The 15,577-nt window shown below is 37.2% G+C and overlaps 1 protein-coding gene across 1 annotated transcript in view; it reads left to right on the top strand.

Annotated features, from left to right (window-relative positions):
• Positions 1 to 15,577, top strand: part of LOC150085581 (venom phosphodiesterase-like) — a 248,321-nt gene that overhangs the window by 221,726 nt on the left and 11,018 nt on the right. The window contains exon 15 of the mRNA XM_090374609.1: positions 8,845 to 9,046. Within this exon, the coding sequence (XP_090230735.1) occupies positions 8,845 to 9,046 (202 nt within the window). The remainder of the gene's footprint in view (positions 1 to 8,844; positions 9,047 to 15,577) is intronic.

Below are 15,577 nucleotides of genomic sequence, written 5' to 3'. Positions count from 1 at the left end.
TTTACAGTGGATGAATGTATAGTTTAATGTGCATCTGGGTAGGGCTTTCTCACTAAATTTTGTGAGGAGTACACAAAATGTTTTAGCAATAGCATACGATGCAAGAAAAAGCTTATGCAGCATCAGCCAAAAAAAAAAAAAAAAACTCCCCCATTTCATCCCTCCATTCATTCCTCCTTTCGAATTGTTACATACCCATGTGTATTATGAAAGCAAGTTATCCTTCAAAAAGTGCATATATATGTGCCCTACATAGTAGAGCACTTATTTATTATATTACCTGCACATATTTAGTTAATGAGAAATTTTAGTATATGAGATGTAAGGCCTTCAAGAATCATTGAATAAATTAGATGAAGGAAGTGGGAATTTTGATGTGAAAATTTGTTACACAAAAACTATGAAAGTTGAGAGAGAGACTTAGAATGTACACTAAATAACCACAAGTGTATCTAAAATTTTTTTGTGTCTAAAAACAATCTGTAATGAAGATGGGTTATTAGACATGAAACAAACAACAGAATAAGTAAACCCAAAAGTGTAGAAAGCTAGTTCAACAGATTGATTTGGGGGTAACTTAGAAGTTAAGTCAACTGACAAAATTAGCTGCTTATAGTACAGTTTTTAACTTGGCAGTAGTACCTCTCAGTTTCATAACACAATTGATATCAGATAGGTGTGAGAGACCACAGACTTAACCTTCTTAATATTTGAAAAAAAGTAATTTGGTGTTTTTAATTGTGCTTACAATAATGCTTGATCCTTTATCACTAGATTGCAGTACTGTGGGAAAATTTACAGATATATAAGTTTTGTGCAAATGCAGCATGACTATATACTTAAGTTTATTTATTTGGTTTTTAACAATAATTAAAAATTTTGTAAAATAATTAATAAACAGAAAGTTTATTAATTATGCTTAAAATTTTCTATGTGTGTTATGCACTTGAAATTATCAAGCAATGACCATTGCCTTATACAAGCTTCTACCCTTAATTCATTATTAACTATTAAAGTAAACACCACTTGGCATCTCCCATGATGGAATTATTTTCACAACTGGGTTGTCAGTTATTATGCCATCAGGGTACTAACTCCCCCCCCCCCCACCATGAAGGGCCAAATAGGCTTGAAACAGCTTTCTGGGTGGTGGTATTCACTGAGAATAAGTAACAATAGTCTCTCTATTGGGAAGTGTTACTTATTTGAAATATAACTGAATAGGCAACTCATTGTGAAGGTATTCTTAATATGAGTGTAATGAAACGATGCCACTAATAATTTGGGTTAATTTACTGCATATAAACATGATGCATTTGCATTAACTTATATGTTCACTAATAATAATGCCACTCCTAATAATAAAGGAGGGCGATAAACCAGTGGTTATGATGTCACCCACCAACTGGCAAACCCGATTTCAAGTCCCACCCCAGTGAGAAGCAGAGCTGCAAAATGTTAGAGAAGAGGTCTTGTGTGCCAGGGATAATCATACTAAAATAAATATTGCTTCAACCAACGAACCAGTTAAATTGAATTTATTAAAATAAATAAATTAATTAAAATACACAGAAATAAAGTAAATTAAAATACTAGATTCAGTTAAACTGAATTGAATTAAATATACAATCAATAAATATACAGCAAAAACAACTATTTGAATAAAAGTTATAAAACATGCACAAAACTAAAAGTGATAAAACATGTATTAAGGAGTTTTCAAGGCAGTGTGCCTCATTGTCAACTTAAACAAGATATATGACAACTCCTTATATTATAATCTCTGACCCAATGTTGATATATTGGATCGTGCCCATGATTCCCACCATCTCTCATGGTTGGAGGCTCTCTATATAGCTTGTGCAGGGCCCATCATTAATCATAATGCTGGGACCTGTATACATCCTATTATGGAGGTCATTATTCTCCATCACGATGAGAAATGGTGAGTTAACAGCAGGCCAGCATACACCACACTATTTCCACTTTTAGTTTCATGCATGTTTAACGTGTTTAGTTTCATGCACGTTTATCACTTTTATACAAAGTTTGTTTTTGCCATATATTTATTTATTATACATTTAAATTCAATTCAGTTGAATTGTATATAGTATTTTAATTTACTTTAATATTTCTATGTATTTTAATTAATTTATTTATTTCAATAAACTCAATTTAACTGGTTTGTCGGGTGAAGCAATATTTTTTTTAATAGAATTGCAAAAAGTGGTTCACTCGACCTACCTCCACAATGTTGAAGTGACATCTAAGGCTGGAAGTGGCACCACCTGGTGTAACTCCTAATAACTACCACTCACCAATGAATGCAAGCCAAAGATGAAGATGTTGAATAGAAGCATTGAACATACTGCATCAAGTGTGGTGCAGGATAAAGTTGCTTGTATTTGGGCCTTAGGCAGAGAGGTCAGTTCAAAATTTCAGAAACAGTCCTAGGGAAAACAGTAAAGCATGATATGACTGTCCCCCACTTTGAAAGGCAAAACCATCTAGTTTAGCATTAGCATAGGCATATGATGCAAGAAAGCAAGCTTATTCAGCATCAGCCCAAAAAAAAAAAAAAAAACACACCACTCCCATTTCACCCCTCCGTTCGCTCGAAATACCTGTCCAGTTGAGCCTTAAATTTGTTTAGGCTATCAACTTCAACAACAGGTGATGGAAGTCGGTTCCACCAACCAACCACCCGCTGGCCAAAGGCAAATTTCCGCACATCTATCCGACATCTGTCCTTCCTCAATTTGAATTTATGCCCTCTGAGCTGATTATTCTGAGCAAGATGAAGAATCCCATTGGCATTGAGCATGCTCAAACCATTCAAAGCCTTATACACCTCTATCAGATCACCTCGCCGGTGCCTAGTCTCCAGACTGTAATTTGCAAAACTTAAGCCTTTCTTCGTAAGAGCAACCCTTTGCTCCATTCACTAATCTTGTTGCCCTTCTCTGTACCCGTTCCAGCAGCTCTACATCCTTCTTGAAATGAGGCCTCCAGACCTGTATACGGTACTCAAGATGTGGCCTAACCATTGCCTTATACAAGGGAATAATCACCTCCTTATCCATGCTAGAAAAATTCCTGTATATCATTGACAAGACACCATGAGCTACTCTTGCAGCTTGTCTGCACTGCTCAGAGAACTTCATATCTGCTTGCACAATTACCCCCAGGTTCTTTTCATTCTCCACCACTGTCAGTGTAGTACTGCAGAGTTGATACGTTGCTCTGGGGTTACTGTTTCCCATATGCAGTAATTTACATTTGTCAATGTTAAACTTCATTTGCCACCTCTCAGCTCATCTGTTCAACCTTTCCAGATCCTGTTGCAGCAGCATAGCATCAGTGGTGTCCTTAACAACCCTGCCAACCTTTGTATCATCTGCAAACTTGGACATTAAACTTGATATCCCATCATCAATATCATTCATAAACACCAAAAACAACAACGGACCCAACACTGAACCCTGAGGAACTCCACTAATAACATTAGTCCACGTTGAGCAGTGTCCATTGATTACCACTCTCTGTCTTCTGCCACTCAACCATCCCCTTATCCATAGCAGCAATTTGCCTCCAATGCCACACTGCTCCAATTTGTGCAGCAGTCTTCCATGTGCAACAGTATCAAAAGCCTTTCTAAGATCCAAATATATAATATCAAAGTTATTCCCTGCATCCAGTTCTTTTATGACTACATCATAGTATCCAATCAAATTGGTCAGGCAAGACCTGCCCTTAACAAAACCATGCTGCATCTGAGCTATAACTGAATTCTTGTCTAGATGATCCTGCAGTGCTTCTTTAACCAGTGCCTCCATTAATTTACCTGGAACAGAAGTTAAACTAACAGGTCTATAATTACTTGTGTCAAAATACTTTTGACAGCCTTTGATCCTCCTTTGTGAATTGGGGTTACATTTGCACATCTCCAGTCTATGGGTACCTCCCCTGAGTCCAAAGAAGCTCTCATAATTATGGCTAGGGATTTGCTTACTTCCTTTGCTGCCTCCTTTAATATAACTGGATAGATCCCATCCACCCCAGCTGCCTTTTTTATATTTATCCTCAACAATCTCTCCTCCACTTTCCTCTCAGTTATTACAAAATCATCCAGCTCACTGCCAATGTTTACTTTACCTACATCATTCTCCTTCCTGAATAACTCCTCATGCGTGAATGTAGATGCAAAATACTCGTTTAGATTGTTAGCCACCTGAGCAGGATCCTCAACTGTTGAACCATCAATATCCAGTGGACCAATCTGATTCATCCCTTTCCTTCTTGAGTTTAAATAGGTAAAGAACTCTTTTCTGTTTTTCTTTGCAACCTTTGCCAAGGATTTTTCGTAGTCTGCCTTTGCCTGCCTAATCTCCTTTGTGACTTGGTTACAGACCAACTTATATCTATCATATGCTTCCATGTCACCCATTAATTTGTATGTATTCCATGCATTTTTCTTTTCTGCCACATGTCTCATTAGTTTATCTGACAACCATTTAGGCCTAAACCTTGAACAATATTTCTTAGTTGGTATGTAAAGCCTGGTAGCCTCCAAGATTAGTTCCTTGAATGCCTCCCATTTTGAGTTTGCTGTTGGTAACATCATCAGTTGGGCCCACACTGTATAGAATTTAAATACTGTCTCAGACCATCGTAGTCGCCTTTACGAAAACAAAAACCCTTCCCTTTACCTCTGATGGTAGTTACCTCCTTGAGTAAATCCCACTTCAACACACTGTGATCACTGCCACCTAGTGGTTCATTTATCTGCAGATTCTTAATGCATGAAGAATCACTACTGATAATCAGATCAAGAGTATTGCTCCCTCTTGTTGCCTCACAAACATGCTGATGTAGAAAACAATCATCCAATAAATCCACAAAAGCCTTGCTAGTGTGCGAGTGACCAACCCACAAATTCCAGTCAGTATCTGGGAAATTAAAATCCCCCATTATAAGACTCTCTGATTTACTGGCCCACTCTATTTCCCTGTACAATATCTTATTATACTCATCAGAGTCATTAGGCCTATAGCACACTCCTACTCTCAATTTTGATTTCCCTATGCTTATGTCACACCAAACTGACTCGACACTGCCCTGTCCATCGATGTTGACTGGCTTCACTTCCTTGGACTTTATGTGTTTATTAACTAATAGCATAACCCCTCCTCCCCTCCTGTCCTGTCTATCCTTTCTATACACATTGTATTCCCCAAATTCCAGTTCCGCATTCCTTATATCTGTGTGACACCACATCTCTGATATCCCAACAATATCTGCCTTTGATGTTTTGAGCAATACCTCAAATTCATCAAATTTATTTACCAAACTCCTAGCATTGGTGTACACGCAGGTATACATGCACCTGTTTCTATTCTTGGCTACCCTAACACAACCCATGTGTTTACTTGTACCGCAATGACTCCCAGCAGTCTCTGAAATCTCCTTCTAGTTCAACCGACTAGAAGGCTTCCAGTGCAACTGTGCTAGTCACCACCACCAAAGGTGGAATGAAATGCCAATGCATGAAGTGGAGCAATTAAATGAATAAGTTCATCATGCAAACATACTGTGAAGTAACTAAGATGGAGATTAATATGACAATGTACATGACCAACCTACAAAACAAGTGGTTGGAATGATTTCTAGCTGTTCAGGTCACCGAACAGTGAATAGTTTTTGACCAGAGATGGGCCATCATCACAAAGAATCTGATAGGTCCCACAATCTTGGAAAAAATCAAGCAGGATATGAGTGACCAACTACAAAAAAAGAACAAGTAATATGGAAAACACTGAACCAGAACTAAAGGAGGAAGAGCAAAGTAGAAGTACAACCCAGAGCAGCCAGGGTGGGAATGGACTCCACAAAGGCTCACACTATACCAAAGCAGAGACCCAACAGAATTCTGTGGCAAGTCACAGACCACCTCAATCAATGAATAATACAAGATTTCTTCAACTACAATGAAGTAATGATAGAAGCTATCTGCACAACTATATACCATGTTGCTATAGTAGCCATTAGGATCAATGGAAGAGAAACTGGAGACCAGCAAAACAAGAAACACAAAAAAAGATGAGAAATCAAGAAATACCAACCTGGCAAATTACAGATCAATCACCTGTCTTCCAACAGTGTACAAGGTCCTGACCTATCCATAGCCAAGAAGATATTGAGCTACTTCTAAGTGGCTTAGTATTGGCTAGAACATCATAACTGAAGAACAGAAGGGATGCAGGAAGATGAGCAAAGGATGCAAGGAGAAATTGACCATCAATGCAGCAATTATGCAGCAAGCCTACAAGAAGCGTTGCCACCTGTACATGGCAAACATTGACTATCAAAAGGCCTTCGACTCTGTGCCCCCACAGTTGGTTGACAGAGATGTTGAAGATCTACAAAGTCAACCCAACAGTGACAAACCTAGAAGTAACCATGGTGAAATGGAGGACCACTATCATTTGATTGCACCTGCTTTGTTGCTAAGCTTTGCTATTAGAATGTTGTTGTTGTGCAACTTAATGCTTCCTTGTCAAACACCATTTGCAATATTCCATGTCTTCCTAAAGCTGCTCTCTTGAGTTTAGCATAAAACTTAGTACATATACATACTGTTCTTTAGAATTAGCCATTTTGTATCATCACACAAACCTTGCACATGCCTATGTTTTAACACAGACATGCAATGCAGATAACTGATTGCAGGTGATGCACAATGCTGAATTTATCCTGCTTGTTCCCTCAACAATTACATGTTTAGTCTCAACATGGCCTAAATAGCTCTTGCATATCAATAAGCACCATAGTAGAAAATTGGAATTGCACATGTGAGGTTACAAGTACAATAAAATATTTACACTTTATCAGCAATTCACAGGTCTTCACAGTTTTAAATAAATACATCAGTCTTGTAACTTTCTGATAGATCCTTGTTGTTATTTTAGTTCTTGAATAAGTTGTTTTATGCTATTTTAGTCATTTCCCATTTCTTAGTTATCAGTTGACATATATAAAAAGAAGCTCAATATAAGAAGCTTTTATATAAACAATACTCTTCAAAAAATGAAGATCATATTGCTGTTTGTTTTAACGGAGTATCACTCCTTCAACAGCTTTTCATGAGCATCAGAAAACTTATCTTTTCATGGATCCCTGGCCACAGTGGTATTCCAGGAAACAAATGTGAAGACAGTGCTGCTAAGTATCCTTCCATCATATCCTCAACAAATGACCTAGTCCCATATCCTGATTATAGACATAATATATGAAGAACATCTATGGAACAATGGACACTTCTGTGGAAAATGCAAACAAATAACAAGCTATTCCAAATAAAACCTGAACCACAATTATGGACTTCTAGCCTTCGTAAAAATAGAAAAGAAGAAGTAATCTTAGCCAGAACTCGTATAGGTCACACTCACCTTACACATCTCTATCTGCTTACAGGAAATGATCCTCCGCAGCGTGCGCACTGCTCGCAACCACTTACAGTAAAACATACTCCTTGAATGTAACTTGTTCAGCAATGCCAGACAAATGTCTTTTAGTTTCATTTTAGATCTACAGCAACCTCTCTCTCTCTCTCTCTCTGAATAGCATAATAAGTAAAGAAGCAAATCGCTCTGAATTCTTTTTCTATATAAAACAAATAAAAATGTATGACCGTTTCTAACTGCTCACTGTGCAGTTATCATAAGTAATTCAATTAATTTGGGAGGCGCAATATGGTTTAAGTAGCCCTTGCGCCAGAAAACACCACCACAGCGACAACAACAGCTTTTTCAGTGGTACCATTCCTGTCAGAATAGGGACTTCTCATATCTATCCCTGTAGTTATGGTTGCTGCACAATGGGAAAGACCTGGACTTGAATTCCATCTCAACAGGAAGAACTTTTTTGATGGGCTTTTTTCACATTGTGTGCGAAATCAGTTCGTGCAAGAACTGCAACTCTCACTTAGAAATTCTAGCTTTCCACCCCACAAAACAGGTAGAATGAACAGAAAATCATGCAATTTACAGTTCATAGATATCTCATGGACACAGTTGCCCCAGAGAGCAGGTAAGTACTATTAGTGTAGCACTGACAACAGTTGACAAATGAAGTTGCTTTATGAGAAATACCATACGATGCCAAAACTTCCTTCTAAGAAATAAAAAATGTGGTCATTTGCAGATAAATGAAAGATGTGTAAATAGGAATGGAACATTTAAATAAACATAGTAAATAGGAATGGAACAGTTCCACTATTCTGCATAAATTAAAAATCATACTAAATGATAAAAGAGGTATTATTCTGAATATAGAAGAAAACCCCTGGTTTACAGGTTTCATCTTAGGAGGCTGGGAGAAAACAAACACTAAAATTCATATTCTGATTATTAGTCTGTCTGAATTTTCAGATGTTTTTTTTTTTTTTTTTCATATTTTATTTGTTTATGATTTTTTTAGTTACTTTTCATACCATATTATTTCTAAAGATTAAAATCATGAGGTTCTTGTGGGATTGTTCTTACAGGATGGATTGACTTCACACATTGACTGATATGATGTGCAATGGAGGATCATCTAGCATAATGATTATTGTAAAATCCAGTGTTCTTGAAAAATTATTGTGGCATTTGTTTAACAACAGGCCATACCATTCTGTTGTGAATGTTCTCTTAGTTTCTATTTTGAGTAGTTCCTTTTTGCTTTTAAAAGTCTGAAAAAAAAAAAAACTTATATTTAGATCAATTTGGTTATGTAATTTTGCTATTTATAATATTAAATATATAATTATTTTATTTAATGTTTGCTTTCATATGTTTTGCACAGAGTTTTCCTCATCTGACCAACTTCTTTCACCTTGGCTACTTACAAATGCTGTTCCCAAGTACAACTTCTCTGCAAAACTAGAAAATCACTTATATACTATAATTAGTCAGTGGTCTGAGATTTATGGAATTCTTCATGTAATAAGAGGTCCAGCTTTTGATTTAATGGGAAATGGAATCCAACCAGTTTTATCTGATATCTTGTAGGTATTATTTAAAATTCATAAGAAAGTTAAGCCATAGCTTGCATTATTGTTCAATTAGAGAACAACAGTAAAGTGTATAAAGTGGTGGATGGGACTAAACTAAAACTATTGGAAAATATAGTTTTAGTTTAAGCACATGTAATATATTGAAAAATAGTACAGTTTATGAAGTTAATAATATACTATGAATGCCATGCTGGAGTATTCTCACTGGCATAATTCTAATAGATATTTTAATTTTCAGTTTTTTTTTTTTTTATATATTTGGTTATGAAAATATACTAATACATGTGATATTCATCATGTATACATGTGATACTAAATATAAGTCATCCCAAGAGGCATTACTTTTAAAAAAATAAAATCGAAAAGGTTTATTTAAAAGGAGTATTTCTCTAGGTCATTTGTGGTTATAGAAGTTTTTTATACCTTGAGTATTAAGATCATACGGCCTCCGTAGCCGAGTGGGCAGGAGCGGGAGTGCAGTAGCACACGCTCTTTGAGTAGACCGGGGTTCAAGCCCCTGCCTGCTGAATACGGTCGATCTGCCAACCCGCACTGGACCAGCGTGGCAGATTATGGTCCATTTCCCTCAGCATGAATTGTTGAGGAGGCTTCCATCCTGCAGTGGGTTGATAATGGCTGCACTTTACTTTATTAAGATCATATCATTACTTATGACAGTTGGAACTCTGCTGACCATTAAATACGTAGGACAAGATTACCCTCAAGTTACTAATTTCTTTCACAGGTCATATATCTTTTTTGTTATATTAAATATTCAACATATAAATTTTATAAAGTAGAATATAAATGGTAAATTGCAATGTGAATTATAAAAAGTATAGTGTAGTATAATTCTTGATTAGAAATTTTGCTGCAAGTATGGTGTGACTACTATGGTTAAGAATGGCATACCTGATCAGGGAATTGCTATGAATCACAGTCTTATATGTGTGTTTGTGTTGTACCAAATAATGCTGCCACTGGTGATTTCTTTATATGTCCTAGGTGCAGAGAGAGAGCAAGAAAATCAAGTAAACTCAATATTTTTGTTGAATAAGATTGACTAACTGAAGACAGGAGTGAATGCCCTGAAAAGAATTAAAAATCAGGGGACTTGTAAGATGCTTAGGTGTCCAATTTTTATGTTGGCACCTTCTTTTATGCATCTGGATGTGGGGGGGGACACAAGAAGTAGTGATTCTGGGTGTGACTCAATTGTCAGGAAAACAGAAAATATATTATGTAATAAGGATAGGTGGAATTCGACCATGGTATATCTGCTAAGGGACATGGACATCACTCAGATTGAAACTGAAACCATGTATATTTGTGAAATGAATGAGGTGTTTTTGAGGTTTAGATCTTTTCTAAGATAAGTTTGTTCTATTAGTTTGACTATTCATGATGTATTAAGTAGTAAGAAAAGGTGGGGAGGACATGTATGAAGTAATAACATTTTTGGATATGGCATATACATAGCAAGAATATATTCAGCTCCTCGACATAATGTGGGCTCAACAATACCCCCACATGTACACTACGTGGGCTGCTTACAGTCACTATCTGGCAGAGTAGAGGCAGCGAGATTATACTCTAGCTGCTCTGGATGCCACCTCGAGAGTTACCAGTAAGTTTTGGCCAGTGGACTATCTAGTGACTGGCATGAGAACACTGTTTCAGAGGTGTACTCTAAAAAATATAAGGAAGATTGTATCTCACCACAATACTTCTCATAACTTCAAAAGACATCAATCATACTGTATGACGGAAGAGACAGGGGTTGTTGGAACATTTCTCTGGAGAATAAACATGGGTTTCACCACTTCAAGCCTCCAATCAGTAAAGTGGTGGTATTTCCAGTTGATGAAAGTCACCCACCACCTAGTATTGCTTAGTAACACAGAGGGGCAGCATTCCTCTGTGTGGACACCACACCTCAACCCCCTGCTTACGTTGGGAAAAAACCTTATCACTTCTAGTATACTAGGTGCCATATTTCAGGACTTGCAAATGTGGGTTATACCCAGGGTTATTAACATGCCCTTCAATGTGAAGATGCATGCAGAGGATTTGGTTGTTGCAGAATGACTGGACTTTGCCAAAATTTTGTCTGTTTGACTCAAGCGTCATGTGATTGTAAGTTACATCAGTGTTTTGGACTCCCAGATAGCAAGCCAGAGAGAAAGAGTGTGTATGTGACAATCTCAAGGACACAAATTTAGATTTTAGGGAAGCTTTTCATATGGTTAAAAATTGTATATATCAAAACAGCTTAAGGTAACAGTCACCATATAAAGGGATGATTAAGTGATAGGAGACTGGGTACTTATAAGTGGCCTCTACTCTTCGTAGACTAATGTTATGAATTATTTATTAATGATGTATTTGTTATTATTATTTAAAAAAAACTTTCTCCTTTATGAGATTTTTTCTGCCCTGTGACAGGTACTGGTACCAAGTACACAGGATGGTTGGGTGTGTCTGGTTACAATAGTCAAGGAACTCTCTTGCTATCCTACAGGTGTACAGGACGGTGGCTTTCTGGAGTTTCATGTAAGTGTTCTCTTGGAGGCCTGTTGTTTCTGAGTTCCCAAAGTCTCTTTGACACCATGAGGCAATGATCAGGATGGTTATTACTTGTTTCACATGTCACATATCTTTTACTTCTTGCCTTAGGTCAGAGTACTTCCTGATCTTTTCCTCGTATGTTTCTGTGTGTTTCCTGATCAGCACCGCTGTGTCAATCAGGTAGGTAGCCATTTCCTTCTTGTCAATGAGGATTATGTCTGGTCAGTGGTGCTGGATCATCTTGTCCCAGTACAGTCTGTGAGTGGAGGTCTGTGAGTCAGGCCACACCTTGAGTACTGTATACAGGTCTGGAGGCCTCATTTCAAGAAGGATGTAGAGCTGCTGGAACAAGTACAGAGAAGGGCAACAAGATTAGTGAATGGAACAAAAGGTTGCTCTTACGAAGAAAGGCTTAAGTTTTGCAAATTACAGTGTCTGGAGACTAGGCACCGGTAAGGTGATCTGATAGAGGTGTATAAAGCCTTGAATGGTTTGAGCATACTTAATGCCGATGGGATTCTTCCTCTTGCTCAGAATAATCATCTGAGAGGGCAGTATCTGATCACCCAGTACACACCAATTTGTATTCGTCTCCAGGAAACATACCTTAAACAACAAGATACCCTGAATATCAGGAACTATTCAGTGTACAGAAGAGACCAAATAACTCAAGGAGTTGCTATATTAGTAGATGACAGAATATAAACACAACAGATGCATGTAAATAGCCGATTAGAGGCAGTAGCAATTCATACAATAGCAAGGTCCCTATTAACCATATATTCATTATACGAGTACATTCCACCAGGAGAAGATGTCTCTTATGAAGACCTAGATGCATTACTACAATAACTACCTCCTCCAATCTGTCTGATGGGAGATATGAATGGACTTAACCCTTTGTGGAGATGCTCAGACTACAACAGAAGAGGACACATCATTAAACAACTGCTAGATAATCACAACCTCTTACTTCTTAACAGGGGTAACCACACTTACTTCCACTTTCAAATTTGGACCAGCACAGCTACAGACCTTACCATATGTACTCCTACACTTTACACAGCATTTAATTGGGAAGTATTCGAGGATCCTCTTGGTAGTGATCATTATCCAGTAATTTCCACACTGGTAAGTGAATCCTTATCATACCGGCAGGACTCCTCGCTGGAAAATAGAAAAAGCTAATTGGGAAGCATTTAGGAGGAAAGTGGTTTTCAACACCAATATCATTGAGTAGGAAACAGTAGTTGTTGCACTAGCACATGTCACAGAAACCATACAAAATGCAGGCAAGTTAACAATCCCAACAACTTCATCATGTTTCCCAGACCATCCGAAAACATGGTGGAACAATTATTGCACTGAAACAAGAAAACAACAAGGGCATGGAACCAATTTCGCAGATACCCCACCACAGACAATCTGATTCAGTACAAAAGAATGTTAGCTATAGCATGATTCACTAGGAAGCAGAGTTGAAAAACAACATGGATCAAATTCACATCTACAATAAACAAAACAACAAATACACATATATGCTGGAATAAAATAAGAAAAATGACAGGTAAATATAGAAATAAGCCATCACCAATACTGGTCTGTGATGGAATTAGTTTGACTGAACCTACTGTAATTGCAAATACAATAGGTGAGACCTCTACAAAAATATCAGCCAAAGCTTCGTACGATCCAGAATTTCTGATCCAAAAAGAAAAGCAGAAAAGCATATCATTAAATTTAAATCAAAAGGTAAATGAACTGCACAAAGTTTTGTCCCCAACCAGGCCAAGTGCAGTAGGCCCAGACAATGTACGTTATGACAGATCAAGCACCTTAACAAGACTGAATTAGAAAATTTATTGAAACTGTATAACAGAATATTTCAAGAAAATGTATTTCCAAACACATGGTGCCATGCAATAGTACTAGCTTTCCCTAAACCTGACAAAGACATACATAACAAATCCATGCAACTATTTAACCAATAGCCCTTACAAGTTGTTTAGGAAAATTACTAGAAAAAATTATAAATAAGAGATTGAAATGGTATTTAGAGGAAAATAACATCTACACAAACACAATGTGGTTTTAGATGTTACAGGTCTATACTAAACCATCTAAGTTAGGATAGAAGCCAACATCAGAAATGCATTTATCCGATCGCAATATGCAGTTACAGTATTTTTTGACATTGAAAAAGCTTACGATACAACTTGGAGATATGGGATTCTAAGAGATATGCACCATGCTGGACTTGGAGGCAATCTTCCTATGTTTATCCAGAACTTCCTTATGAACAGAACTTCTAAGTCAAAATACAAACTTCTTTCTCCAAAATCTACCAACAAGAAGAAGGCGTCCCACAGGGCTCAGTCTTGAGTGCCACTTTGTTTGCCATAAAGATTGATTTGATCACAAATTATCTTCCTCCTTCAGTGTCACATACACTTTATATCAATGACTTTAGTATATCTAGTCAGTCACAGAACATAACTATCGAGAGACAGTTGCAATGCGCAATCAACAATATAAGTAAGTGGGTACTAGATAACGGATTCAGACTGTCAACACAAAAAAACAATATGTGCATATTTTTGTTACAAAATAAATCTCCATCCTGACTGTGAATTAAAATTAGAAGGGCAGATTATGCCAATGCAGCCAAAAGCAAAATTTCTTGGACTAATCTTAGATAAGAAACTCTCATTCGTAGAGCACATCTGGGAGCTACGTAAAACTGTACAAAACACCTGAACGTACTTAAAATCCTTTCATCAACAGAAGACAGATATTCTTTATTAAACCTATACAAAGCACTAATTAGATCAAAGTTGGACTATGGAGCCACAGTGTACAATTCAGCATGGAAAACAGCTCTGAAATGGCTGGACCCAGTTGATCATAATGCACTGCATATAGCCACTGACGCCTATCGTACCTCTCCCATATATAGTATCGTATCTATCCATGCCGAAGCCAATGAACCACCTTTAACTCTTAGGCAACAACAACTGGCATTGGATTGGATTATACATTAAAAATAAAATCTATGCATGTACATCCTACTTGGAAGACCCTCTTTGATCCACATTGCAGAAATATATGTACCAGAATCACCAACAAACAAATTGACCCCTGGGAATCAGCATGCAAGACGTTTTAGCAATACATAACCTTAATATAGACAGTGTAACACACCTGCCAGTTCACACTCCTCCACCATGTGATTCGCATATCCCAATATGCAACTTTTCCTCTCAGAAATGGAATAAAAAAGCGATACTTGCAACAATCTTCCAACAGTTACATGCAGCGCACAGAATTCAATTTCTTGACTATATTCCAATATACACAGATGGTTCAAAAACAGACACCTTAGTGAGAGCAGTATTCCCAGATATTACTTTAATGCAACAGTACTGAAAGAGTGCAGTGTATACACAGCAGAATTATATGCAATAAAAATAGCCTTAACTCATGTACAAGATAAGCATTACATGAGAAGCGTAATATATGCAGATTCCTTTCCTTGAGTTCCTTACAAGCCATGCAAAACATAGGTACACCCAAACACCCAATCCTTTGGCAAATACGACAAATACTAACTGACTGCACCAGAAATGAACAGGATACATTTTTCTGCTGGATCCCAAGACATACAAGGATTGCTGGAAATGAAGCAGCAGACAAGTCAGCAAAAGAAGCCATACTATAGATTGGAGAAGATACATCAGTGCCATATGCCGAATAGCCTGTGATACATGCAATGGCAAGAAACCTGGACTCAGTGAACTGCAAACAAATTATACCAAATAAAGACAAATATTTAAAACTGGATTTCTAGCACACGAAGGTTGAGAAAAGAAGAAACAGCACTGGCCAGACTAAGAATCAGGCATACCCATATTATACACTTTCTTGTTGCAAGCAGAAATCACCACAATGCCAGAC

This window comes from Mastigoproctus giganteus, chromosome 5 (assembly GCF_048544385.1).
Source record: "Mastigoproctus giganteus isolate SK-2022 chromosome 5, ASM4854438v1, whole genome shotgun sequence".
Taxonomy (NCBI): Eukaryota; Metazoa; Arthropoda; class Arachnida; order Uropygi; family Thelyphonidae; genus Mastigoproctus; species Mastigoproctus giganteus.
The sequence above is the reverse complement of the archived record's forward strand: the minus strand, read 5'-3'. Positions and strand labels throughout refer to the sequence as shown.